Source organism: Sminthopsis crassicaudata, chromosome 1 (assembly GCF_048593235.1).
Source record: "Sminthopsis crassicaudata isolate SCR6 chromosome 1, ASM4859323v1, whole genome shotgun sequence".
Classification (NCBI taxonomy): Eukaryota; Metazoa; Chordata; class Mammalia; order Dasyuromorphia; family Dasyuridae; genus Sminthopsis; species Sminthopsis crassicaudata.
In genome coordinates this window covers 675754175-675777605 of record NC_133617.1, presented here as the reverse complement: position 1 = coordinate 675777605, position 23431 = coordinate 675754175, and the positions used below count along the sequence as shown (strand labels likewise).

General features: G+C 47.1%; 2 protein-coding genes and 3 non-coding genes across 8 annotated transcripts in view; all 5 read left to right on the top strand.

Annotated features, from left to right (window-relative positions):
- Window positions 1–1877: 1877 nt before the first annotated feature.
- TBRG4 (transforming growth factor beta regulator 4) lies at window positions 1878–13511 on the top strand. 4 transcript variants are annotated; one of them, XM_074283548.1, is made up of 12 exons: window positions 2337–2916; window positions 3047–3155; window positions 3708–4173; window positions 6013–6336; window positions 7594–7765; window positions 8300–8457; window positions 8969–9079; window positions 9493–9637; window positions 9884–10126; window positions 10665–10776; window positions 10977–11091; window positions 13114–13511. In XM_074283548.1, exons 3-12 carry the CDS (start codon window positions 3778–3780, stop codon window positions 13213–13215), a joined length of 1878 nt encoding a protein of 625 aa, XP_074139649.1. In that variant the 5' UTR covers window positions 2337–2916; window positions 3047–3155; window positions 3708–3777; the 3' UTR covers window positions 13216–13511. The 4 variants fall into 4 exon arrangements, with proteins under 4 accessions (XP_074139650.1, XP_074139647.1, XP_074139649.1 ...); XM_074283549.1 differs by lacking the exons at window positions 2337–2916; window positions 3047–3155 and adding an exon at window positions 1878–1982; XM_074283546.1 differs by lacking the exons at window positions 2337–2916; window positions 3047–3155 and adding an exon at window positions 1879–2026.
- On the top strand, window positions 7148–7284 carry LOC141552366 (small nucleolar RNA SNORA5). Its single transcript, XR_012485160.1, has one exon. It is a non-coding gene; the product is annotated as a small nucleolar RNA SNORA5 (small nucleolar RNA).
- On the top strand, window positions 10258–10394 carry LOC141552368 (small nucleolar RNA SNORA5). The gene has a single exon (XR_012485163.1). It is a non-coding gene; the product is annotated as a small nucleolar RNA SNORA5 (small nucleolar RNA).
- LOC141552367 (small nucleolar RNA SNORA5) lies at window positions 11145–11281 on the top strand. Its single transcript, XR_012485161.1, has one exon. It is a non-coding gene; the product is annotated as a small nucleolar RNA SNORA5 (small nucleolar RNA).
- Window positions 13512–18925: 5414 nt separating the features above from the next.
- Window positions 18926–23431, top strand: part of NACAD (NAC alpha domain containing) — a 16435-nt gene continuing 11929 nt past the window's right edge. The window contains exon 1 of the mRNA XM_074283543.1: window positions 18926–19018. Within this exon, the coding sequence (XP_074139644.1) occupies window positions 18952–19018 (67 nt within the window). The 5' untranslated portion in view covers window positions 18926–18951. The remainder of the gene's footprint in view (window positions 19019–23431) is intronic.

The following is a 23431-nucleotide window of genomic DNA, read 5'->3' as shown; positions in this document are numbered from 1 at the left end:
ACCCTGAAAGTGAGAGTGTTGACTTTTGTGTTCCCACAGAGTCTGGCCTATAGCAGGAGCTTCATAAATGCTATCAGACTAGAACACAGAACTTCTATAAGCTAAAGAGAAACAGTCTCTCTTAGACTTCTCAGAGTTGTAATCTGGAAAATCCCTGGGAGAAGGAATTATGTATGTTGTATATGTGTACACACACACACACACACACACACACACACACACACACACACACACACCTTCTGTTTTTCAATACAAATATCATTTACTAAGTACATCCTGCGCACCACACTGCATCGATAGAGCTGGAATCGGGAAGACATGAGTTCAAATCCACCCAGGCTTTGGTTATATAATGTAGAGCAAGACATTTATCCTGTTTGCCTCCGTTTCAACTTTAAAATGGAAATTAGAACAGCCTGTACATTGGAGCCTCATTATGAAAATCATAGCACAGGGATGGGGCTATATGAATGTTTGTCCCCTTCCCAAACTGCAAATCTGCTGGAATGGTTTCATTTGCCTCTCCTTTCCTGGTATTCCTGGACATTTGTTTTTCTTCTGGGAAAATACCCCATGACTTCCCCTATGTCCCAGCGACTCAGGACAAGATGTTGCTCCTGCATAGCCCTACCATCATGTCAAATGAGCTCAGCTCAACTCACGGCATCAGCAAAATATCTATACTCTCCTTTTTCAACATTCTTCATTAATCATTAAAACATCAGCTCTTATTACAATTTCAGAATTATAGCTTTATACTCTACATTTTTCATTTTAATGTGGATTCAAGGCCCATCTGACTGACCACTATATAACTTTGAGCAAATCACCTCTCCTTTCCGGGCCTCAGCTTCCTATTCTGTTAAAATAGGTCGGTCTTACACTGAGCACTTTAAAAAAGTTTGCAGCTATTTTTAATACAGGATGCATTATTCTAAAAAGGGGTTCACAGATATCATCAGAATGCTAAAGATACAAAAAGGGTTGAAAATGCTTGGTTTAGATGATCCCCAACAGCCCTTCGAGTCCTGAATTATTTTATGTTTGAAGTAGTTACTTCAGGAAAGATTTTTACAAAGTTGATTTTATTCATTTGAGGTTGATTTTTACAAGGTTCAATTTCACTGAATGGCCATTTCTGACTCTGTCTCTTACATCTCAAGCAGATTCTATTTAGAGCTTGTTAATATTATTGAAAACCTCTCCCTGCTTTTACAACCTGTACTGCACAATTGATCATTCTGATGGGGGTTGACGGTCCATCACTCATTCCCTGATACTTTCCCCCACCCACAAAAAAAAAAAAATAGCTGATGGATACATTAAAGATCCCTGGCCCCACACCCCCTCCCACAGACAATAAATAATCCCAATGCTGATTAAACACGTGCATTTATTATTTTGGAGAGGAGGGGCCTGTACTGATGCTGTTAAAAATGAGGGACTCAAAGCGACGGGGGCCTGCACTATTTGCAGATGTTAAGGCTTGGGAAGGTAGGCCGACCAGAATTTGGAGGCCCAGTCTTTTTTTTTTTTTTTTTTTGGTAAAATGGCTGCTTGCTGTAGGATCACGGACAAGTCACTGTCATTTAGTTTCCTTACTTGTAAAATGGAGATGAAAATCATCACTTCTTAAAAAGAACTATAATAATATCGCATATATTTCCAATGAAATTGAAAGCGCTTCCTAAGTCTCTAGAGATAGGAGTTATTACTATTATTACTCTTCTGGCATCATTATTTCCTGAAAAGAACCCTCCCCCTCACCCCGGTCCGTTCAGGACACGCCATAATCTCCGCCTTCCAAGGTTCATTTGCTTTCTCAGAAGCCGGCCCCAAGGTTCCGCCCGGAAGTAAAGGGCCTCATTTCCGTCTGTCGCGCGCCGTATGACGTCACGGGCGTGCACGACGCTCCCTCAAGTGGCCTCGCGGTCGGCGGGTGGTTCCTTCTTTCGTTGGCTCGGCGCGTGCCACGCATGGAGGTCAGAGGCAGTGAAGGTCCAGGGGCCGTGCCTCTGGAGAGCGGGTGGGTACAGTTCGGGGGAGGAAAAAGGGACTAGGGAGAGGGAGCCAGGCAGCGGCGAGAGCAGGCGGAGGAGGCCACGGGGGACGCAGGACCTGAGGAGGAGGAGGAGGCCGAGGCCTAAGGGAGGGACCGTCCGCCCTGCGCCGAGCGGGCGGGACACTATCGTGCCGGTTCTTCCCTCCCGCCGATGTCCCGCTGGATCCCCTTCGCTCCCCGGCTGGGGTCCTTAATCCGCATGCGCCCCCGACTTCCGGGCTTGGAATGCGGGGGGGGGGGGGTTATAGGCCACGTGGAATCCAAACCCACTTTTGCCTCTGCCCCCGCGTGGCCGTGTGACCTTAACCGGGTCCCTGCACCTCCCCGCGCCTGAATGCGTGGGTTGGACCCCGTGACCTCCAAGGCTTCTGAGCGCGCTGAGATCCCTGGGCCCCAAAGGCCGGCGGCCTGAGGAAATGTAGACTCTCATCCCGGGCCTTGGGCTCAACCCCCTGTTCCGGTTTGGAAGAGGAAAAGGCTGCGAATGAAGGGGGGAGGTGGGGACCAGAGGGGGCAGTGGTTTGCTCAAGGTCACTCGGCTGGGCCCGGGTCTCGGCCCTCCTGGCGGCCGGCGGAAGGGGTTATAGAAAGTTCTAAACGAGATTAAAGGTGGAGTGTGGAGGCCCCGGGCTCCGCCTTATGCGCACTCCAAGCCGGAGGACTTTGCTGAAGGTCACTTGGTATTACTTCATGGGACGGAGAGTAAAAGTCTGGAGGTGGTTTCCGAGACTGCCAAAAAAAAGAGCGGGGCCTTCCGCGGGTACCTTTGTGAGCTTTGGTCTCTTCTCTTCCTCTCGGGGTCCCCATAGAATCTTCGTGTTACATCAGACGGTTCCGATCCGGGGCCAGAAGAGGTTAGTGAGCGGCCCTCAGCCACGCCGGTCGTTTCACAGCTTCTTTTATTCTGCCTTTTTTTCTTTCAGATCCTTTATTAATCATACTTCCGGGTCGTTTTTTTTTTTTTTTTTTTTTTTTTACACTTAGACTGAGCACGTGTATTTTCTGCCTCCCATCGGGTCCTGTAGCGCCGGGTGGAGCTCCCAGAACGAAGCTCCAGCACTCATGTTTTCCCAGGCTTCCTTGTTGTTTACAGGCTGGTTTCAACCTTTCCTTTTCATCTTTTATACTCCCAACTGGACTACTCTGTCCCCACGTGGGCCTTCCGTAGTTCCACACACAGAATCCTGTGCAAGAGGGGACTCGGGGCGCTTTGGTTTCTGTGTTTTCTTATTTTAATAGTTTTTATTTACCAGATATATGCATGGGTAAATTTTACAGCATTGACAATTGCCAAACCTTTTGTTCTAATCCCCCCCCCTTGACCAATCCGTATTAAATATAATAAAGTATAAATCAAATACAAGATTTGTATACATGTTTTGTCTGTATTTTCAAGGCCTTTCTTGGAAATGGCTCTTGAGAGTTGAATGAAACCTTTAAGACAAATAGTTGAAGAATGATATATATGATATTCCAGGAATAATAAGAACCCTAGCTATAAAGAATCTCTCTAACTCCCCCTGTTTGAAATGAAAAACTGTTTTCCCCGTGACCACACAGTGGGCAGACTTAGACTCAAATAATGGTCTCCCTGCCTTTAAGTCCGGGGCTTTAAGGTTTGCATTTCTCTCTGTTGCTTTAACAGGTCTTAAGTGGCTCCAGCTGAGGTGAAAGTTCGACCTCTCCTCCAGGTTCCCTGCCCCCACCCGGGCGTCATGGCGGCTCGCCTGATGCAGCGTTGCATCTGCCTATTGGCCACCCACCCGGCCCCATCCTTGACTACAATTGGTAGACTTAGGCTGGGCAGGACTCCTAGCAAGATGATGGCTACCACACATGCATCCGCTTTCTCTACTTTGGATAGCCTCTTAAACAAGGAGCCAGTGTTCACCGCCTACCCACTCTCTCAAGAAGTTGACCAGAAGATTGAGGAGGCTACCACCCCTGAGGAAGTGCTAGATCTGATCGATAGCAGGTACAGGATTCATCATAACCATGCCGCCCTCATGGTGATCAAGCTTTCTCGCCTCTTGGCGGATAAGCACCTGGACAGAGACGCATTCAGTAAGGATGTCCGGGCTCAGAAGCTCTTCCGCACTGTGGACAGCCAGGTGGGTTATGGGATGGGTAATATCCCACCAAGCATTTGGGATTGCATACTCAATACAGCTATGTTCAGTCAGCAAAAGTAGAACAAGCTGTGGATTATGAGGAGGTGCTTACTAAACTCGTAAATTGTGGGAAGGCATATGCTGGGCTGGGGGGGGGGCATAAGCTGCCCTTGTGGAGCTTAGAATCTGGTGAGTATATTACACAGTGTTGGATGAAAAACATCTCAAAATTTGAGTTGATTCAAAGCCATTGAGGACATGAGCTTTAAAGCATCATTTGGAAGTCGGCAGGAGAAATAGTGTGAATAAAGCTAGAAAGTTAGTGGTACAAGTTTGTGGAGTCTCTTGACTGTTAGGAAAAAATAAAGTATGATTCATTGAGCAATGAGAAGTCACAAAATAGTTTTGAACTTTGACATAACTGAGTCTTTGCAAAAGATTAATCTGATGGGGAAGGGTTGATTTGTAGGAACATTAGAATGGAAAAAAAAGGAAGATCTTTAAGAGCTGTTGCATAATCCAGGCAAGGACCTATATTAGAACGGTGATGGTAAGATGTGGGCGCAGAGTCGGGATTTGGCAACTGGCTATAGAAGAGGAAGGGGGAAAGATCCGCACCTGTTGGTGCCATAGATGGAAACAGTAAAGTTAAATAGTGAATTCATTGTGGGACTTTGTATATCATAGGTCCCAGTGGCGGTCTGGTGAAGCTTATGGACTCCTCAAAATCATATTTTTTTAAGTGCCTAAAATAAGAAGTCAAATAAAAAATCATTATCAAAATATTTTAAAAGAAAGTAACCAGGTTAGGAACTCCTTGGTTAGATAATCATAACAGGAGAGTGTGGTGTTTGGGAAGTCAAGAAAGGAGAGAATATTCTGTAAGGTAGCACTATCAGTCACTGCAATTCAAAGAGTCATAAGTCATGGACTAAATGGGTATTTAAAGGTCATTTAGTCAACATTGTAACTTGACAGCTGAGGATAAAGTCTCAAAAAGGTTAAATGACTAAGAAGTAGCAGAGCCTAGGTCAGTTTTCAATACATACTTGTTTTATCTTGAAAATAGACATTAAATTGGTCCACTCATCAGTCATAAGTAAATTGAGGATTGAAAACTAGGTTGAGAAAAAAAAGAATGATTTTTTAGGATTAGAAGTAATGAGAGAACACAAGCTGGATAGGCTAGAGAAGTCTTTTAAGGGTGTTGAAAAGATTCAGCACATTTCCAGATCGATGGGAAAGTGAATGGGAAGAATGAAATGCCTGCTGGGGTAGGGTGAATATAGATTGTGGAATTCGCCTTTGTGAAGAAGGATAAAAAAAATACCATCTTGTGGCCAGAGGAAAGGCAGGGTTTCTGCAATGGCCTCAATACTACTGACAAAATAGGAAGCTGTCAAACTGAAATAGGAAAGGTTTACAATATTTACTATGGAATAAGCTTTCAGTCTAGCCACAGATGTGAAATATTTCACAGCCAGAAAAGTCATGGTATAACTGAGTGTCAGATTGTGTGTATAGAACTTCAGTGGTCCAGGGGTTTTGAAGGAGTCTTGGATTCTCAGGAGCAAGAGGAAGCAAAGAGTGCATGCCATAACCAATGCAAAGGCACAGAGCTAACAGGTAGAATGTGTATTGTGAGGAACAGCTAGAAAGCCATCTTGGCTGGACCTTAGGAAATGTGTTCTGAGATTAGAGTGGATATTATGAGATCAGAAGAATAAGGCATTTTAAAAGCCAAACAGGAGGTTATAAGGTCATCTCATTTCAATCTACTTTCCAGTTGCTTTTTAATTAAATTTTAGACTAGAACATTATCTTCCTTCCTTGGCCCAGGTATCCTCAATCTGGCATGGAACTCTTATGAACTTGCTCCGGAGCCTCTATGCATTGCGACTTCCAGAGAATTTCAAACCCCTGCTATCTGTGGAACAAGAGGTCCGCTGGAGGCTTCGCAGAATTAAATATAAGAACCTGGTTTTTCTGGCAGAGACAAGTATCCCCTACATGAAGGATCGGGCCTCAGGGGAGCTTCTGACAGAACTGTTGATGTACTTGGAGCGCCGCTGGGCAGAGATTGAGGACTGCCGCACCGTGGTGGTTCTTATGGCCAAAGTGGGGCACCTTTCAGAGGCACTAATGGACCGGCTAGAGGACAAGGTATTGGGGTATGAGGAGCGAAGTATATGTTTCCCCTCCCCTGAGAGTTTGTCAGTCTTCGCTCATGCAGGAACAGAAGTGTTATTTAGTATCTTAACACATAGTCTCAGGTGACATAGGCCTATAGTACAGGCAGGATGGCATTCTGGGAAGTGGTGGGCTCTATATCTGAATCTGTAATTCAGGGGTTGAACTTGGCTTTTATGCTACCTATAAAGTCCAAGCTAGCTCTCTGGAGGCCTCAAGATCAGCCAGAGTCAGGGTAAGCAAAAATCCTTGGTCTTTAGGGGGAGAAGTGAAGAAGATGGACAAAACTGCCAGGAGTTTTGCCAAGGATCCTCCTTGATTCTAGAGTCCAGAATCTCCACGCTTTTCTCATTGTCTTGTCTGGCCTCCCTCACTCCACCCCCTAATCCTTACCTAGAATTCTCTTAACCCCAAGTTTTGAGTGAGCATTTCATTAACAGAGAAGAGCAATTCCAAACATATGCTAATAGAGACATTGATTCAAGTTCACCTATTCAGAGTTTCAGCCCTTTACACAAGCTGTGCAATGGGTTCTGCCAGAGATCCTAGCTGAAAGTTAGCCAATGTTAACTTTCCATGTTCCTTCATAAATTTCCATGTTTTTAGAGAGCTTTTATTTTTTTTTTCCATAGCAACTTCCCACCCCCTATTTAATGTAATCTCATTAATAATGAATCGGGTAGGGTCAAAGCTATACTTAGCTGAACATTGGTAGCAGTGCCAAATTGCCTCAAGTTTGGATCTCCTTAACTCCTAGTCCACTGGACTTTGCAACTTCAGCCCTTGCAGTCTTGTCAAATTCAGCACTTGCCTCTGTCCATGGCGAGGGCTGGCCCAAAAGGCTGCCACAGGAACACTGTGGTTCATGGGCCCCATGTCCTGCTTTCTGGGACCTGGGGATAAGTTTGGCTACAGACACTGGATTTGTACCAGCACATTTCTCGGTGTGTTCTGGGTTTGGGATCCTAAGCACTAGCTTTTCCTTGCTCTTAGAGGTTCAGGATGAATAGGTCTTAGAAATGAGAATATGACAGTTCTGGTTCACAAACTATCCCATAGGGATGAGCACATCTCATGGGGCAGTTTCTTTGGGGATGGGGGTGGGAAATCAGTATTTGGGTGCTGGATTGAGACCAATTCTCTAGCTCCTCCCCCCTCCCCCCATCTTGGTGCAGCAGAGAATGGCAGCTGCCCAGCAAGCTGACCTCCCTGGGTGGCTGTGGTTGACAGTTCCTGGAGTTGGCAGAGCAGTTTGGCCCCGAAGACCTGCGAAAAGTGATGCTGATCTTGGCTTCTCAGAACCGGCGTTCAGTGCCCATACTTCGAGCCATCTCCTACCACCTGGCTCAGAAACCTTTTACCTTGAAACGAGGAATGCTTATTGACTTTGCATATGCTTATGGTAAGGCGATGGGAGTTATGAAAAGGACAAGGAACTAACTCCTTTGTCATTTCTTATTGTTCTTTTCTCCTAGTCAAGTCAGTATTTGCTCCTCCCCTCTGACATCAATTGCCCTAAAAGGCTACTACAGAAACACTATATCCCTGAGACCTTACATATCCCTCTCCCTTTGCCTCAGGATAAACTCTCTCTCCCCTCCCCCCCCCTTTTCTGAGGCTGGGGTTGCGACTTGCCCAGGGTCACACAGCTAGGACGTATTAAGTGTCTGAGACCAGATTTGAACTCTGGTCCTCCTGAATTCAGGGCTGGTGCTCTATCTACTGCGCCACCTAGCTGCCCCAGGATAAACTCTTTTAACAGCAGTTCTGGTTTGTGGAGAAAAGGCCAAAATTCCTGGGGTCTGGGCTTGGCTAATGAATAAAGAAGAGGGGGGGGGGACTTCAGCAACTCCTGCTCTGGATTCCCCAGCTTCTTCTCTCCTACTCCCTCAGTGGTTCTGCCATTAAGCTTACTATGGTCTCCTTTTTCTTAAAGGAAAACTAAACTTCCACCAAACCCAGATATTTCAGAAGCTTGCAGCTGAACTGCTGCCCCAGGTGTCGAGCATGACACCCAGTGATGTAACTCAGTGTTCTAAGTCCTTTGCCTTCCTCAAGTGGCTCAACTTGCCTCTTTTTGAAGCCTTTGCCCAGGTAAGCAGAGTTCATATGCTATTCTACCCCAGGTCTAGGAGGTACATTTTAGATAATAATCATGACGGCCATTTATGTAAAACTTGGAAATTTTTAAAGAGGACGATTTATGGCCCAGCCTTGGCTTAGAGACTGAATAGGGAATGTTCTTTAAAGATTTCTCTCTACTCTCACTACTGGTGTGTGAGTTATCTCCTAGTTAGAGACAAAGCCAATAGCCATAGATTATTTAATTTTCTTGAACTTTAACCATAAATAAGGTTAAGGTCACCCCCCTTATGCACATAGGTCCTTACAGGGTTTGATGACTAATGCACTTTTGCCTCTAGAAAGATGACCCTTCTGGAAGAACAATAGGACTTAAGTGTTTGGGGACATGGTAATCCATGTCTTTGAGAGAAAAGACTAGATCCATATCTTGTCAGGTGCATTGCCTTTTGGATTATGGGATAAGGAAGGAGAAGATCCAAGCTAAGCTAGGAAACCTTACCCTACCTCTTCTGGTCTCCAGTACGTAATGAACAAGGCAGACGACTTCACCCTACTTCAGCTGAGTAACATTATCCTGGCATTTGCTCGTCTGAACTTCCATCCTGAGCAAGAAGAACAGTTCTTCAGTTTGGTATTTATCTTTTCTGGAGGGAAGCAGGGTCAGGGAGGTGGGCATACATATGGGCTTGTGCTAGAAACTAATGAAGAGCTAATTTGACTGGGGCAGTGGTGCCCTGTTGAGTAGAGGAGGAAGCGTTAAAAGGGAAAAAAGGATTCTATTAATTTTCTTCCTAAATAACTCAAACTTGTGGACATGTAGAAATGGCAATAGAAGAGAAATGGGTATGGGGGGGGGGAATAGCAGTATCATATAAGGGGGAGGGGCAAGTAAAGTAGGAATTGGCATCCTAGGAAGACAACAGGTCAGGCAGTGACCTCACATCTTTTGCAGACTGCCTTCAGCCTTAAATTGAATGACAGATTCATCGAGTCACATCAGCTGCATAGAGAGAGAGGGATCCTCATACCTTTTCCCTTCTCCAGGTACACAAGAAGCTGGAGTCAGAACTCAACAAGTTGAGCCCCGGCCTGCAAGTTGATGTGGTATGGTCCCTGTGTGTACTACAGCAAGTACAGAAGAAACAGCTACAAGAGGTTCTTTGCCAGGATATTCATAGCCAGTTTCTAGGTGAGGGATTGGAGAGGTGAGAAAGAATGATTGGAGGAAATAGCCTGGTACCCCCTTTATCTCTAGAACTCAGCCATGGGCCAGGATCAGATTCAGCTTTGACAGACGATCTTATCCCTGTAGTGGAGAATTACCTTGCATAGTTCCCACAGTAGTGGGCTTGCAGTCCCGATCTTCCTCCAAAGTTAGCTTTCCTCTGACTAATAATCTGCAGTGTCTGAGCATTTCCTATACTATCCTTTACAGGTAGCAAGGTCTCTCAGAACCAAAACATCTGCCAGAAGCTGATCCACATCAATGCTACTGCTCAACTAGAGCATCCTGAGTATACTGGGCCATTCCTGCCAGCAGTAGCCCTCCACCCTCAAGCTTCCACATCCAAGAAGATGACACCCATGCAGAAAGATCTGCAGGACATACTGAAAGGGTGGCTAGGGAGTGATGACAAGGTCCGTTTTGGAGGAATCACTCAGTATGGCTGGGAGCTAGGTAAACCTGCCCATCCTCTCCTACCTGGTTCCACAAATGCGTTCTCCTCCCCCTTTTTATCACCTCAAATCTAAACCTTCCTAGAGGACCCCTGGGACTTCTATTGAAATATTTGATTCTTCCTACAGTATTGCAGTTGTGTCAAATTCAGCACCTGCCCCTTTCATGGTGGGAGCTGGCCGAAACAACTGCCAAAACAACACTGTAGCTCATGGGCCCCAAGTCCCTCTTCCTGGGGCTTGGGGATAAAATTTTGCTGCAGACACTGGGCTGGGCAAGAGTATTGCTCTTTTCCCAGACTTTTACCTCTCTTTATATTTGTCTGTCCTGTACAGTTCTGCCTCAACTAACCTACTCTAAGTTAATGTGTAGTTTGGTCAAATCACTAAGACACAGCCCTACCTCAGCTGCTTCAATGTTCAGGACAGCCTTCCTTTGTGAATTATGATTTCATTTGGAAATTCTAACTCAGTGACTCTCCATTGCTCCTTATACCTTATGTTCCCATCCTAATTCCCCCTGCTTTCCCATTATCCAGATGCTGAGTTGGTACTTGATGTAGACAATCAACCTCTGCCCATGAAGGATTTTTTGGCACCTCACCTGGCTCAGTCAACTGGAACTCAGCCTCTGCCCCCTGGTGCCAAGAGGTAATGTGCTTATTCTTCCAAACCCTATGAAACATCATTGGGAAAGGAGAAGGCCCCCCCCCTTATAGTGTTGATACTCAACATGAGCAGGAGATAGCTCTCTATCTTCATCCCTCTCTTATTTTTCCTTTTGTCTTTGAGGAAGATGAATTTCTTTTCATGGATTAATGTTCAGCTTCCCCCTCTTGCCTGTTCTCTAGGTTGGTTTTTCTGCGTTGGGAGTTCCCAAATTTCAACAGCCGTAGCAAGGATCTGCTGGGTCGATTTGTCATGGCCAAGCGGCACCTTCGGGCAGCCGGCTTCTTGCTGGTTGATGTGAGTATACCTAGTGCAGCCGTGGTCATTCAAAGCCCTAGCCTCTTTCAGATTGCAGCTGTGTCAAATTCAGCACCTTCCCCTTTCATGGTGGGAGCTGGCCGAAACAGCTGCCACAGTAACACTGTAGCTCATGGGCCCCAAGTCCCTCTTCCTGGGGGTTGGGGATAAAATTTTGCTGCAGACACTGGGCTGGACAAGGGCATTCCTTCTCTCCAGCAAATCAATCTTTTCATTAGTCCTATTCAGTTCTGCTTTATCAGCTGGCTGCTCCACCTATTTCTTGACTGTTTTGCCTATCTTACTTTTCAAGTAGGTTTTTTTTTTTTTTTTTTTTAAATAGATGGAGTATATCTAATGGAGCTTTCATTCACTCTACCCTGACCTGCAAGGGTTTTTACTTACACTATAATCAAAAAGAATTTTGGATTGTGGAACTAGGGATCAGCTAGTGGTTGGAGGAAGAAACGGCGTCATCGAGTTAGTCATATTGTGAGATCTGTACAAAGTTTTGTATTCTATATTGGGGGGGGGGGCAGAAAGTCTCTTAAGAGTTTAGCACTTGAAGACCAACAGTTATGGAGGTGAAACATTAGGGAGTAAGCATTATCAGGAGCCCTTGACTGAGGCAGGTGGTTTTTTTCCCCTAGAATCCTCCTGGAGTTTAAACACTCATTTCAAGCCACCAAAGGCTGTGTTTGTAAACATTAAATATGCTTGAGTTCACACATAGCATTCTATCCACATTTCTTTGCTGCTATCCCCCTTCCAGATCTTCCTGCACCTAGCTATGATTGGTTTGGCTGTTTGAGGTCTAAATGTCTAAAATCTGGTCTGGAGCTTCACATTAGAAAGATTACTTAGGCAGTGATAGGAAAAAGAGAACCTAGAGGCAGGGAGGCCACTTAGGAGAAGTGATCTATTGAGTGCTGCTGCTCAGACCCTTAATGAAGGTGATATGAGTGAGAGGAGGGGCCCAAGATGTTTCCGAAGTGGAATCTATGGATGTCCAGGAAAGAAATAGGACTGGAGTTCTGGGGAAAGTCTGGGGCTGGAGGTAGTAGACTAACACTAGCACAGATGTTACAGATGAAGCCATTGATGACACTGAGATTGACAAGAAAAGCAGATCTAATGCCTTAGATCAGGGACCTTTCTGGGTGTCAAGGGTCATTCTCAAAGATGAGGAAGGGAGATCATCTGCAGAATCCAATGTTGGGCATCCAGGAGAAGCAAAACAATAAACCTTGGGATTTGCAACAAAATGTGCCATAGTAGACAGAAAATTGAATAGCCACTGTTCAGTTTTCAGTTGTCTGACTTTCCATGACCCCATTTAGAATTTTCTTGGCAAAGAGAGTTTTTGTCCATTTCCTTCTCCATGTCATCTTCCCAGTGAGTAAATAAAGACAGATTGGGTCAGTGGCTTGCCAGGGTCACAAAGTGTCTAAGGCCAGGTTTGAACTTTGTTCTTCCTGATTTCTCTGCTGGTAAGAGTAACTCCTTGTCCCTAGAAATGTGGGAGTGAATTGGAGACACTGCACAGGTATCTTGAAGGCATAATGGGCATCTTGGTGTAGAGTACTGGACAGGACTGATCGAAGTTCTTGGTCCTTTCAGATCAAAAGAGGAGTATGTGGATTTGAGGGGTGTAGTTCATTTTTAGGAAAATGGAGATCTGAGTGGGTCTTTAGGTCTTCTCTCATGGGGGTGGTAAAGGTGTGTGGGAAGATAATTGCTAGGGACAAGAAAGGATGAGAATCACAAAGTAAAGGCACAAATCAAGTAGTTGCCCTTGGAAAGGAAAACCTCTTCATTCTCTAAAGCCAGAGAAAGAATGGGTAAGAGAGGTTCAAAGGAGAAGAGGGAAGGCAGGCTCTCCAAGGAAGGAGGTTGGATCCCTTTCCTCCGGGTGGAGCACAGGGCCATCCTCAGATGGGACAGAGGGTTTGGAAGAGCTGGTGTGGACTGAAAAGCTCTCACTTGATATAGGCCATCCTGACCCCTCTTTGATTTCCCTAGGTTCCATACTATGACTGGGTGGAACTCAAGTCTGAATGGCAGAAGGGTGCCTACCTCAAGGACAAGCTGGGGAAGGTGCTGGCAGAAGACCTGGCCAAGTGACCGACCTCATAGCCTTGGATAATGCCAGTCCTGCATTGGAACAGCTTGTGTATCCAGGGTCCTACCCAGCAGCCCAGTCTTGCTCCCAGAGATCTCGAGGCACTTACCTGCCTCACAAGGACATTTCCTGGGCACTCAATGCTGGTTGTTTTGGGGCCCTTCTCAATGACCTGACTCCTGTTGCTGCTGAATTGGGGTTATTGGATCACCCGGTCCTGGGTGGGGGAGGAGACTAACCCTCATTCCTTCATTGTAAAGGACAATCCCCCAATAAAGGTTCCCCTCTGAGTTGTGAATCTGGGACCATGCAACCATGCATTGTAGGAGTTTTGAGGAGAGAAGACCTCCATAGGGTTATTATCCCTGACATTGTCCTTTCAGCAGGAGTATGTGGAAGACTTTAGTTCAAATCTAGCCTTAGGTGCTTCTCTGGGGCCTTGGGCACAAATCACTGGCTGCCGAAGTTTCCTTACCTATAAAATAGGTATGATAGCCCTGCCTCCCAAGGTTGTTAGAACCAAATGATGATGGGGCAGTGCTGTATACCTAATAATTGACACTTAATCAATGCTACTTTCCTCTTCCAAGAAGTCCACAGTGCAGAAGCAGCTTCCCTCCCCAGCATTCTGTGAGGCTTGTGTGCCCAGACCCCTAATAGACCTGATGGGAGCAGAGGCTAAGGCCTCCTTTCTCCTAAGGGGATAATGGAGATTAGCTTCAGGGCAGGCTGAAGTTAAAGCTGAGTTGTTAGGCCCAAATTATGACTTGCTTCATCTGTTATCCTCACTTTTAGGAAACTTCTGGATATGAGACCCTATGACTTAGATTTTGTGTGTCCTGATCTACACTTGCCTTTTCTTTCTTAAGATGGGTCCAAGTAGGAGATCTTCGTCTCTATGCACTGAGGACTTTGTCAAGATAATAGGAAATATGAGTATCTCAAGAAAAAGGCTGTGATATTTTAAAATTTAGGATAACATTTCAGAGTAATCAATATCATTTCTGATTTGAACTCGGGTCCTCCTGACTTCAGGCCTCAAGTATCTATCCATTGAGACACCTAGCCTACTCTGCATAGATTTCTATATACTCTGAAGCAACTTCAATATGCTCAACTTATTAACATGAAAATGGTGGGGAAATTGTGTTTTAAGTGTGGAAAGGGAGTAGTGAAGCTATTTCAGGAAAGATTGGGGAATCTTACTGTTAACATGTTAAATAAGCCAAGTATTTATGCCACGTGACAACATGGTACAGTTTGCAAACTGCTTATAAGTGATTTGTACAAACTCCCAGCCAATAAATAGAAAAGCTGAGATTTGTACTTGGGTCTTAAAACTGGAAAGACTGACACCCAGAATGAAGTCAGAAAACAGCACTAACTAAACTTCCTTTGATAATGTCAGGTGCTCGTGAAAACATGCAAATTAAATGTGTATCCTAAATCTCTAGTTTTAACTCCCTTGAACTCTCACCTTCATCCAGTTAGGTACTAGATCCTTTAAACATACTGAACCAGGCACTATACAGGTTTAAAATCATACTAGAGGTGACTATTTAAGGCTTCATGTCAGGTGGGACCTGGTTTTTGTTATAGGCAGTTGTGTGGTAATTGGACTGGTCTTTGGAAGAAGAGGGAGGGGGCAACGATCTATCTGATACAACACTAATAGCAGGAACAATATCTCAGTTAAGAAATCTCAGACAAATGGTTATGTGGTCTGGGAAATCACGTTCCCTATGAAGTCCTCGAAAAGACCAGTCTGCATTCTAACTAATTATTGACCATGAGTCTTCTTTGTTCTCCTTTCTTTTCTCTCCTACTTCCACCTGTCTGTCTCTCCCCCTCCCCCCCATGTCTCTCACTCTTTCTGACATACACGCCTCACTGCTATTCTGACCTCCAATGGATACTGAAAATCGATGGTATCTTACATAATTGCTCATCCCCAAGTTAATGTGTACAGTAGGATAAGGTTGGAAAGAGTCCGGAAACATGGAAGACCTTGAGCCTAATAGCAAGGATGAATTTCAGTGGCTCTGAATTTTAGGCAGATGACTGGGATGAAGTGAATGGGAAGGCTGAAGGTGGGTTGATCAACAAGAATGGAAAGAGGGCTACATCTGCATTCTGCAACACAAAGACCTACCTCTGTCATGACTGGTGCTATGATCTTGGGCAAATCAGAGTTGCTCTGGCCAGAATCTTAATCTGTGAAATCATCGAACTGGACTAGAGCAGAGATGTTCAATTTTCTTCTGTAAATGCTTTGGCCGATATTTTGGTAAGTTTCAAAAAAAATCATTTAACTATGTATTTTTGTGCATTTAAGAACATCCCAAGAAGTTTGATGCATTCTATATCAACTTTAATTTTGAGAAAGGAAGGATTCATAAGTTTCACCAGACTTGAATTGATGGGATTCTAGATGGGATTCAGTGCAGTCTTCCTATATCCAGCACCCTCACTACCCCACACTGCCCTCAAAGAAGAGAAGGAAGAAACAATAATGATAAATTTCCTCTCTAGGAGAGGTATGGAAATACAAAAATGGGAAGAGTCCAGTTGTGGATATGTGTGGATTTCTGGGTGAAAGAGAACTTGAAATGCCTTTATTAGAATTTAGCTTGAGAAAATATAATTTCACAGATTGGAAAACTGAATTCCCCCCAAGTAAAATGACCTACCCAAAGTCATTCAATAAAAATAACAGCTTAGACCTGACCTCTGACAGCACTCCAGTGCTGTTTTCCAATAGCAGCTGAGAGTTCTCTTAGTTGGGGGAAGGTGAGAGGAGAAAATTACCTGACTAATTGCAGCCTTTTAAATCTTTGATCTTTGCCCAAGAGCCTTCCCTCACCTGATCCCAATGAGCCCTACCTCCTTTCTTTTCTCATTGGTCTGGAAATGGCTACTGATGCAGCTGGGCCCTATGGTTACCAGGCAACTAGGAAGTGGTTTCCATGGTGATCACTACTGGATGATTGGGAGGACCAATCTCCTGAGCTCCACCCCTTTATAGTGTAGCATAGGCTCTTAGATGAGAGGAGCTAATTATTACTTAGAGTTGTTTCCCACCATTTCCCACCCCCTTCCAAATCCTCCCAGCTACAGGACAGGGAAAAGAACTAAGGATGCCGATAATCTATTTTTGGTTCCTTTTCCCCTCAGCATAGCAGTGCAGAAAAAGGAGTCAATATAGGATACTGGGAAAAGCCCTTAGTCTGCAATTGAAGGACCTGGCTTTGGAGAAATTATCTTCCCTCCATGGGGCTCAGTACAAAATGAAGGGCTGGAACCACATGATTTCTAAAAAGTCTTGGTTAACTTTAAATCCAAGCCTTCCCTTGTACTTCTGGAGCCCAAATTTATTCTTGGAAACAGAGTGTCTGCTCTGTGCCCACTGAGGGCAAGAAGTCTCATCTTATTTCTGGCAGCATCTTCAAGGGACAGGGAGAAGAGATCTTTTCCTTTACCTATTGGAGGACTTAAAATTTATCAACTAAGCACAGGTTGTGAATGCACTGCTGTTAACTTTAGTTTAGAGATCACTCTGGAGGACAAGGCTCTCGATCTGCCTCACAAATCTTTAGCGCCATCTTAATCTTTCTTTCCATACCTAATAACTTTGTGAAGGAACCCAGAAAATCAATAGTGGCTAAGGAAAGGCCAGCTGGGGATAAAGGAAATCTGGTCAGACTCCAGGCGTCAGATCCAGCCACACCTGATTGATAGATTTGATTAAGCTTTGTCCTTCCACCCCCCACTCCAATCTCTGGTGAAATCACAGCTGGAACAGGTGTTAGCCGTCATTTCCCTATATATCTAACATTCACATAGCACTTGCTATGTGCCAGGCTTGGTGCTAAGCACTTCACAATTATCTCATTTCATCCTCATAACAACCCTGGGAATTAGGTGCTATTATAATCTCCATTTTACAGATGAGGAAACTGAGGCAAATGGGTTAAGTGACTTGCTAAGGCTATAAGTGACATATCAAGACTAGTATCTGAGTAGGATTTAAACTTGGGTCTTCATGAGGGGTTGCTAGGTGATGCAATGGAAAGAGTACCAAGCCTGGAGTCAGAAAGACTCTTCTTGAGTTCAAATCTGGCCTCATTTATAGCTGTGTGACCCTGGACAAGTCACTTAACTCTGCCTCAGTTTCTCATCTGTAGGATGGGCTGGAGAAGGAAATGACACTCTAGTGTCTCTGCCAAGAAAATCCCAACCAGAGTCAAAGAGTGGGTCAGAGCTCAACATGACTCAAGGGGAGCGCTCTAGCACTGCACCTAGTCACCCCTCAGCTAATCCAGCCTCCTCATACAGTCACTTGTGCTTACAAGTTCTGAGGGGGGAGGGGGAGTATCTTCTTGGCCTTGGTAAGCGCTAGATTTTGAGCCAGAAAGAACAGGGTTTGAAGGGATCAATTGACACTGAGAAAGGACAAGTCACTTTGTCTGAATCAGTTTCCTCAAATGTACAAGTGTGAGGATGGTTACCTCATAGGACTGTTGTGAGATTCAAATAAAATCATCTGAGGAACAAGCACTTTATCTTAAAACGCTAAGCGCCCGTGGTGCTAGAGCTGGTGATGTCTGGAGAGAGAAGCTGCTTCTCATCCCGGGCAGAGGGAAATTCGGTGGGGGCAGGGGCTCGGGCACCTCGGCCCTGGGTAAGCTCCTGAGCTGAGGCAGATCAGTCACAAAAGAAGCAGGCTCCTTTTTTTCTTTTCCGAGGGGAAGGAGAAGCTCTAGTTCTGGGTAAATGATACCTCACGTCCAAATAGAGACCAAGTGGAAAAACGGCTTTTCTCCTAATGGCCCCATGAGAGTGGTAAGCAAGCATTATGGTGCCCATTTAACAGACAAGGAAACGGAGGCTCAGGCTCCTTATCCTTACGGGTCTAAGGCAGAGGACATGTACATCATCGGGCAGGGCCTGTTTTTACGGGCACTGCCACCCATGCATAGTGCGGCCCCCTTTTAGAGATGAGGGGACGCGGGCTTTCCCGCAGTCACGCTGTCGGAGGCTAGATCTGACTCCGCTCCGTCGGCCGCCGGAGGCCGAGCTGCCCCTGGTAGGACGGAGCAGCCTGGAGCCCGGGAGCCATGGCGTGGAGCCAGGTCAGCTCTGGGGCCGGGCTGCTTTGCGAACGTGGACGCGCGCAGGCCGCCTGGACCGCCACCCGGCCGGGGACAGGTTACGTCAAGGTGAGCCCGGGGGGGGGGGGGGGGGGGGAAGGGGCGGGGCAGGGGGACCCCTCGCGCGGCCTGGACCTCCCTCATTTCTCCCCACGCTCCAGCCTCCCCGGATGCTTCCCCATCCTTCCTCCAGCTCCTTGTCCCGGTTCCCTCCGCCTCCCTCCGCCCCCGGTCCGGTCCCATCCCGTCCCTTCCCCCGCCACCGCGGGCTCTGCAGTGCCTGGCACACACCCGGCGGGGGGGAGGTGGAGGGGACGGTGGAGGGCGGGGCTGAGGGACGGAGTAACGGTGACATCATTGGCCTGACCTCCCCCCCCCACGCGATCTCTCTCACACACACACACACACACACACACACACACACACACACACACACACATACACACACGCGCGCGCGCGCGCACACACTCACTCCCACCCAGCTGGCAGCCAGGAGGCGGCGGCGGGGAGGGCGGGGAGGAGGGAGGGGCCGCCCCGCGGATCCGCCAGGCCCCCCAGTCCGCCCCGCCAGGCCCCCAGCCAGCCAGCATGCCCGGGGAGGCGGCCCGCGCCGAGCTGCTGCTGCCCCCGGGGGGTGGCCCGGGCCCCCGCACAGGTGAGAGCTCGAGAGAGCGGCGCCCGCACCTGGGGACGGGAGGGGACGGGGAGGAAGGGCCGGCGGCCGGGCTGGGGTCCGGGGAGCCAAGGGGGAGGGGACAATGACAGCGCGGCCCGAGCCCTCCCCGCCGCTCGCCGCCTCATCCCTGCATCCTTTGCCCTTCTGGCATCCTTCCCTGCATCCCTGTGGCGCTCCTCATCCCCCAGCGCGCCGCTCTCCGCCTCCCTGCCCATTCTCCTTCCCCGGTCTCCTTCAGCTCGCTGCCCTCCCTGCCTCTGCCCCTTCCCTGGTTTCCAGTCTCCTCCAGTCCCTGTCGGGCTCCGCTCTTTGCCTTAATTTCCCGGCTAAGCCTCCTTCCCCGGCGCATCTTCCATCCTAGTCCCCATCATTCCTCCCTCCACCCTGGCTGGTCCTTCTGGGCTAGAAGGCGAGTGGGAAGGACGGGGGTCCTGGGGGGGTAGTGCCGCCCACATGGCTGGGGAGGAGGAGGATCTTACTGGGAAGAGTGAAGAGGGGACCGCAAGAGTGGAACTGCAACCCCACAAGGAGGAATGGATTAGGCCTCAAGCCTGTTTTGGAGAGGTGGATTGGTGGGAGATTGTGGCGCTAAGAAGATTTGCATCTCCTTCTGTCCCCTTGGCCCTGCCCTTGCCCTCTCTCTGCCCTTGAGTTTAAGGGCACTCCCCGGGGTACATTTAGATTTCCCCCAACCCCATAGGGAGGTTACCGATTAGGGAGGGAGCAAGACGTGTGTTTCCCAGGATCTTCTATCCCTTGGAGCATCCTTGGAACATGCTGTGGGCAAAATCATAGTTTACCTGCCCCTCATCTTGAGCCAGACAAAGGAGGGAGTGACTGGTTCCCCAAATGGTCCATCTTGAACCTCACAAGCCCTAGTTCCCATCTCCATTTGCAGTTTACTGACTTATTGGCTCCTGGCTTTGTTTTTTGGGTCTTTGTTTGGGAAAGGAGGAATATCACAAATGGGGAAGGGCAGAGTAAGTTACTCTGCCAGTTTAAGGACGGGCATCTCCAGAGCTCCCTACAAATGTGTTTAGATGACCTAAACACATGACCCTGATGCCCTGGGGATAGGAGGGAGGGCCTTAGTCTCGGGACTGAAGGGGAACAGCATTAGGGCCTCACAAAAGAACAGGCTGAGGGTAAAGACAGACATGAAGGTCTGAACTATGCAAAGTTGAAGGGCACAACTGGAAAAAGGACTAAGTTTGAGAGGGGCTGGAGAGGGGACAAGAGAAAAGACAACTGGGTCTTGAAGAAGCACCTGAAGGAAGGGACAGAGCTAAGGAAGCCTTTGGAACATCTATTCTTAGTAAAGAAGGATCAAATGATAGGGCCAGAAGGAGGGCTGCCTCAGGGACCAAGCAATGGTATCTAATGAAAGTGATGAAGAGAGCTAGGAATAGGAGCTTCCCCCAAAGCCCAGTTATTACCCATCCCAGCTTATCCAGGACTGGCTCCACCCCACTGAGGTGTTTTCCTCTTGGGCTCCCAGGAGTCAAATGGCAGAAATTGGATTTTTTCTCAGAGTGCTTATGACTGATGGGAGGGAAGGAGGCAAGAGAGAGAGTGCACATGGACAATCTAACTTCAGCATTCTCATATCCCTTCCTCCCCTAACTCAAATGGTAGGCTTGTCTTGGAAAGTCATCTGTCTCTCCCTTTTGGGACCCCTTTTTGGAGGGTATAGTCAGCTTAAACCTAGCACTTGGCTCCTAGAGCCCTCAACACCTCAATGCTGAAACCATAGGCTTTGCAAGGAACAGGCTCTATTTCTCACAATTTACAAAATGGTTATTCTATTGTTACTTTATCTCATATATATTCATATGTTTTATATATAAATGATTATTATCACTTCACACACACACAAATTATCTCATTGGATCTTTACTACAATCCTGAGTTGTGTTCATGCACACACATCACACACATCACACACATATATACAAACATATACATATATATATATGCACACAAATACACACACATAAAATCTCATTAGAGATCCTCATACAATCCTAAGTTAAATGCTCTAGTCCCTATTTAACTGATAGAGAAAACTGAGGCTGGGAAGGTCGAATGGTTTATCTAGTCTGAAGGAGGATTTGAACTCAGGTCCGACCCCATCATTACAATGTCTTGCTTCTTCAAATCCTATAGGAAGGAGAGATCCAATTTTGGGGAGGGAGGGGGCAGCTGGATCAAGAGACTAGGATTTCAAGAAGATCACCAATTCTCATGGCTGCCTTACAGCAAATCCCCTCCCCCCCTTCCTCTGAGACCCCTCTACTTTCCCCATTTCCCCTCTTCTCATTAGCTGGGGCCCTGGTGCTTCAGGCGTGCTGCCAGCATCAACCTCCCAGAACCCATCTTAACTATGGCAGCTGGCTTCCACCCCATTTACAAAATGTTTTCAGCCCACTATGTCGTTTGAGCCTCACAACATGCCCATGAGAGCGGTCGTGTGCACATTATCACCGTGTTGGGATAAGAGGGCTTAGAGAGAATGGGTTGCTTGGGGTCCCACAAATAGCAAGTGGCAAAATTAGGGTTTAATCTTGAGTCTCCTCTTCTATTACAGCTGTCTCTGTCTCTCTCTCTGTCTCTCCCTCTCTCTGTCTCTGTCTCTCTGTCCTTATCTCTGTCTCTCTCTCCCTCTCTCTGTCTCTCTGTCTCTCTCTCTGTCTCGCTCTCTCTCTCTCTGTCTCTGTCTCTGTCTCTCTGTCTCTCTCTCTGTCTCACTCTCTCTGTCTCTCTCTGTCTCTCTGTCTCTGTCTCTCTCTGTCTCTCTCTCCCTCTCTCTGTCTCTCTGTCTCTGTCTCTCTGTCTCTGTCTCACTCTCTCTGTCTCTGGTCTGTCTCTGTCTCTGTCTCTCTGTCTGTATCTGTCTCTCTGTCTCTCTCTGTCTCTGTCTCTCTCTGTCTCTGTCTCTCTCTGTCTCTCTGTCTCTGTCTCTCTCTGTCTCTGTCTCTCTCTGCCTCTCTCTCTGTCTCTGGCTCTCTGTCTGTCTCTGTCTCTCTCTCTCCCTTTCTCTCTCTCTCTCTCTCCCTCTCTCTCTCTCTCTCTCTCTCTCTCTCTCTCATCTCTCTTCTCTCTCTGTCTCTGCTGCTCTGTCTCTCTGTCTCTCTCTGCCTCTGTCTCTCTGTCTGTATCTGTCTCTCTGTCTCTGTCTCTCTGTCTGTCTCTGTCTCTCTCTCTGTCTCTGTCTCTCTCTCTGTCTCTCTCTCCTCCCTCTCTCTGTCTCTGGCTCTGGCTCTCTGTCTGTCTCTGTCTCTGTCTCTCTCCTCCTCTCTGTCACTCTCTTTCTCTGTCTCTCTCTCTCTGTGTCTCTCTCTCTGTCTCTGTCTCTCTCTCTGTCTCTCTCTCCTCTCTCTGTCTCTATCTCTGTCTCTCTGTCTGTCTCTGTCCTCTCTGTCTGTCTCTCTCTCTGTGGTGGTGTCTCTCTCTATGTCTCTCTGTGTCTCTGTCTCTCTCTCTGTCTCTTTCTCTCTGTCTCTCTCTGTTTCTGTCTCTCTCTCTGTCTCTCTCTGTGTCTCTCTCTGTGTCTCTCTCTCTATGTCTCTCTGTGTCTCTCTCTCTGTCTCTTTTTCTCTGTCTCTCTCTGTCTCTGTCTCTCTGTCTGTCTCTGTCTCTCTCTCTGTCTCTCTGTCTCTGTCTCTTTCTCTCTGTCTCTGTCTCTCTCTCTGTCTCTTTCTCTCTGTCTCTGTCTCTCTCTCTGTCTCTGTCTCTCTGTCTCTTTTTCTCTATCTCTCTCTGTCTCTGTCTCTCTGTCTCTGTCTCTCTCTCTGTCTCTCGCTGTCTCTCTCTCTGTCTCTGTCTCTGTCTGTCTGTCTCTGTCCTCTGTCTCTCTCTCTCTGTCTCTCTCTCTGTCTCTCTCTGTCTGTCTCTGTCTCTGTCTCTGTCTCTCTCTCCCTCTCTCTCTCTCTCTCTCTCTCTCTCTCTCTCTCTCTCTCTCTCTCTGTCTCTCTCTGTCTCTCTCTCTGTCTCTCTGTCTCTCTCTGTCTGTCTCTGTCTCTGTCTCTGTCTCCCTCTCTCTCTCTGTCTCTCTGTCTCTCTCTGTCTCTGTCTCTGTCTCTGTCTCTCTCTCTCCTCCCTCTCTCTCTCTGTCTCTCTCTCTCTCTCTGTGTCTCTCTCTCTGTCTCTCTCTCTCTGTCTCTCTATGTCTCTCTCTCTGTCTCTCTCTTTCTCTGTCTCTCTCTCTGTCTCTGTCTCTCTCTGTCTCTCTCTCTCTTCTGTCTCTCTCTGTCTCTCTGTTTCTGTCTCTCTCTCTCTCTCTGTCTCTCTCTCTTTCTCTCTATCTCTCTCTGTCTCTGTCTCTGTCTCTGTCTCCCCACCCCCACAGTGCCTTTCCTGGGCCACAAGCTCCGGGCAGGAAAAGGAAAGCCT

What these genes read in the sequence shown, in the direction of transcription:
- TBRG4 (XM_074283549.1), top strand. Translation starts at nt 3,778, where the DNA reads ATGGCGGCTCGCCTGATGCAGCGTTGCATCTGCCTATTGGCCACCCAC. An exon ending in TGGACCGGCTAGAGGACAAG is followed by an intron (nt 6,337 to 7,593) that starts GTATTGGGGTAT and finishes TGTGGTTGACAG; the next exon opens with TTCCTGGAGTTGGCAGAGCA. An exon ending in TTTTTGAAGCCTTTGCCCAG is followed by an intron (nt 8,458 to 8,968) that starts GTAAGCAGAGTT and finishes TCTGGTCTCCAG; the next exon opens with TACGTAATGAACAAGGCAGA.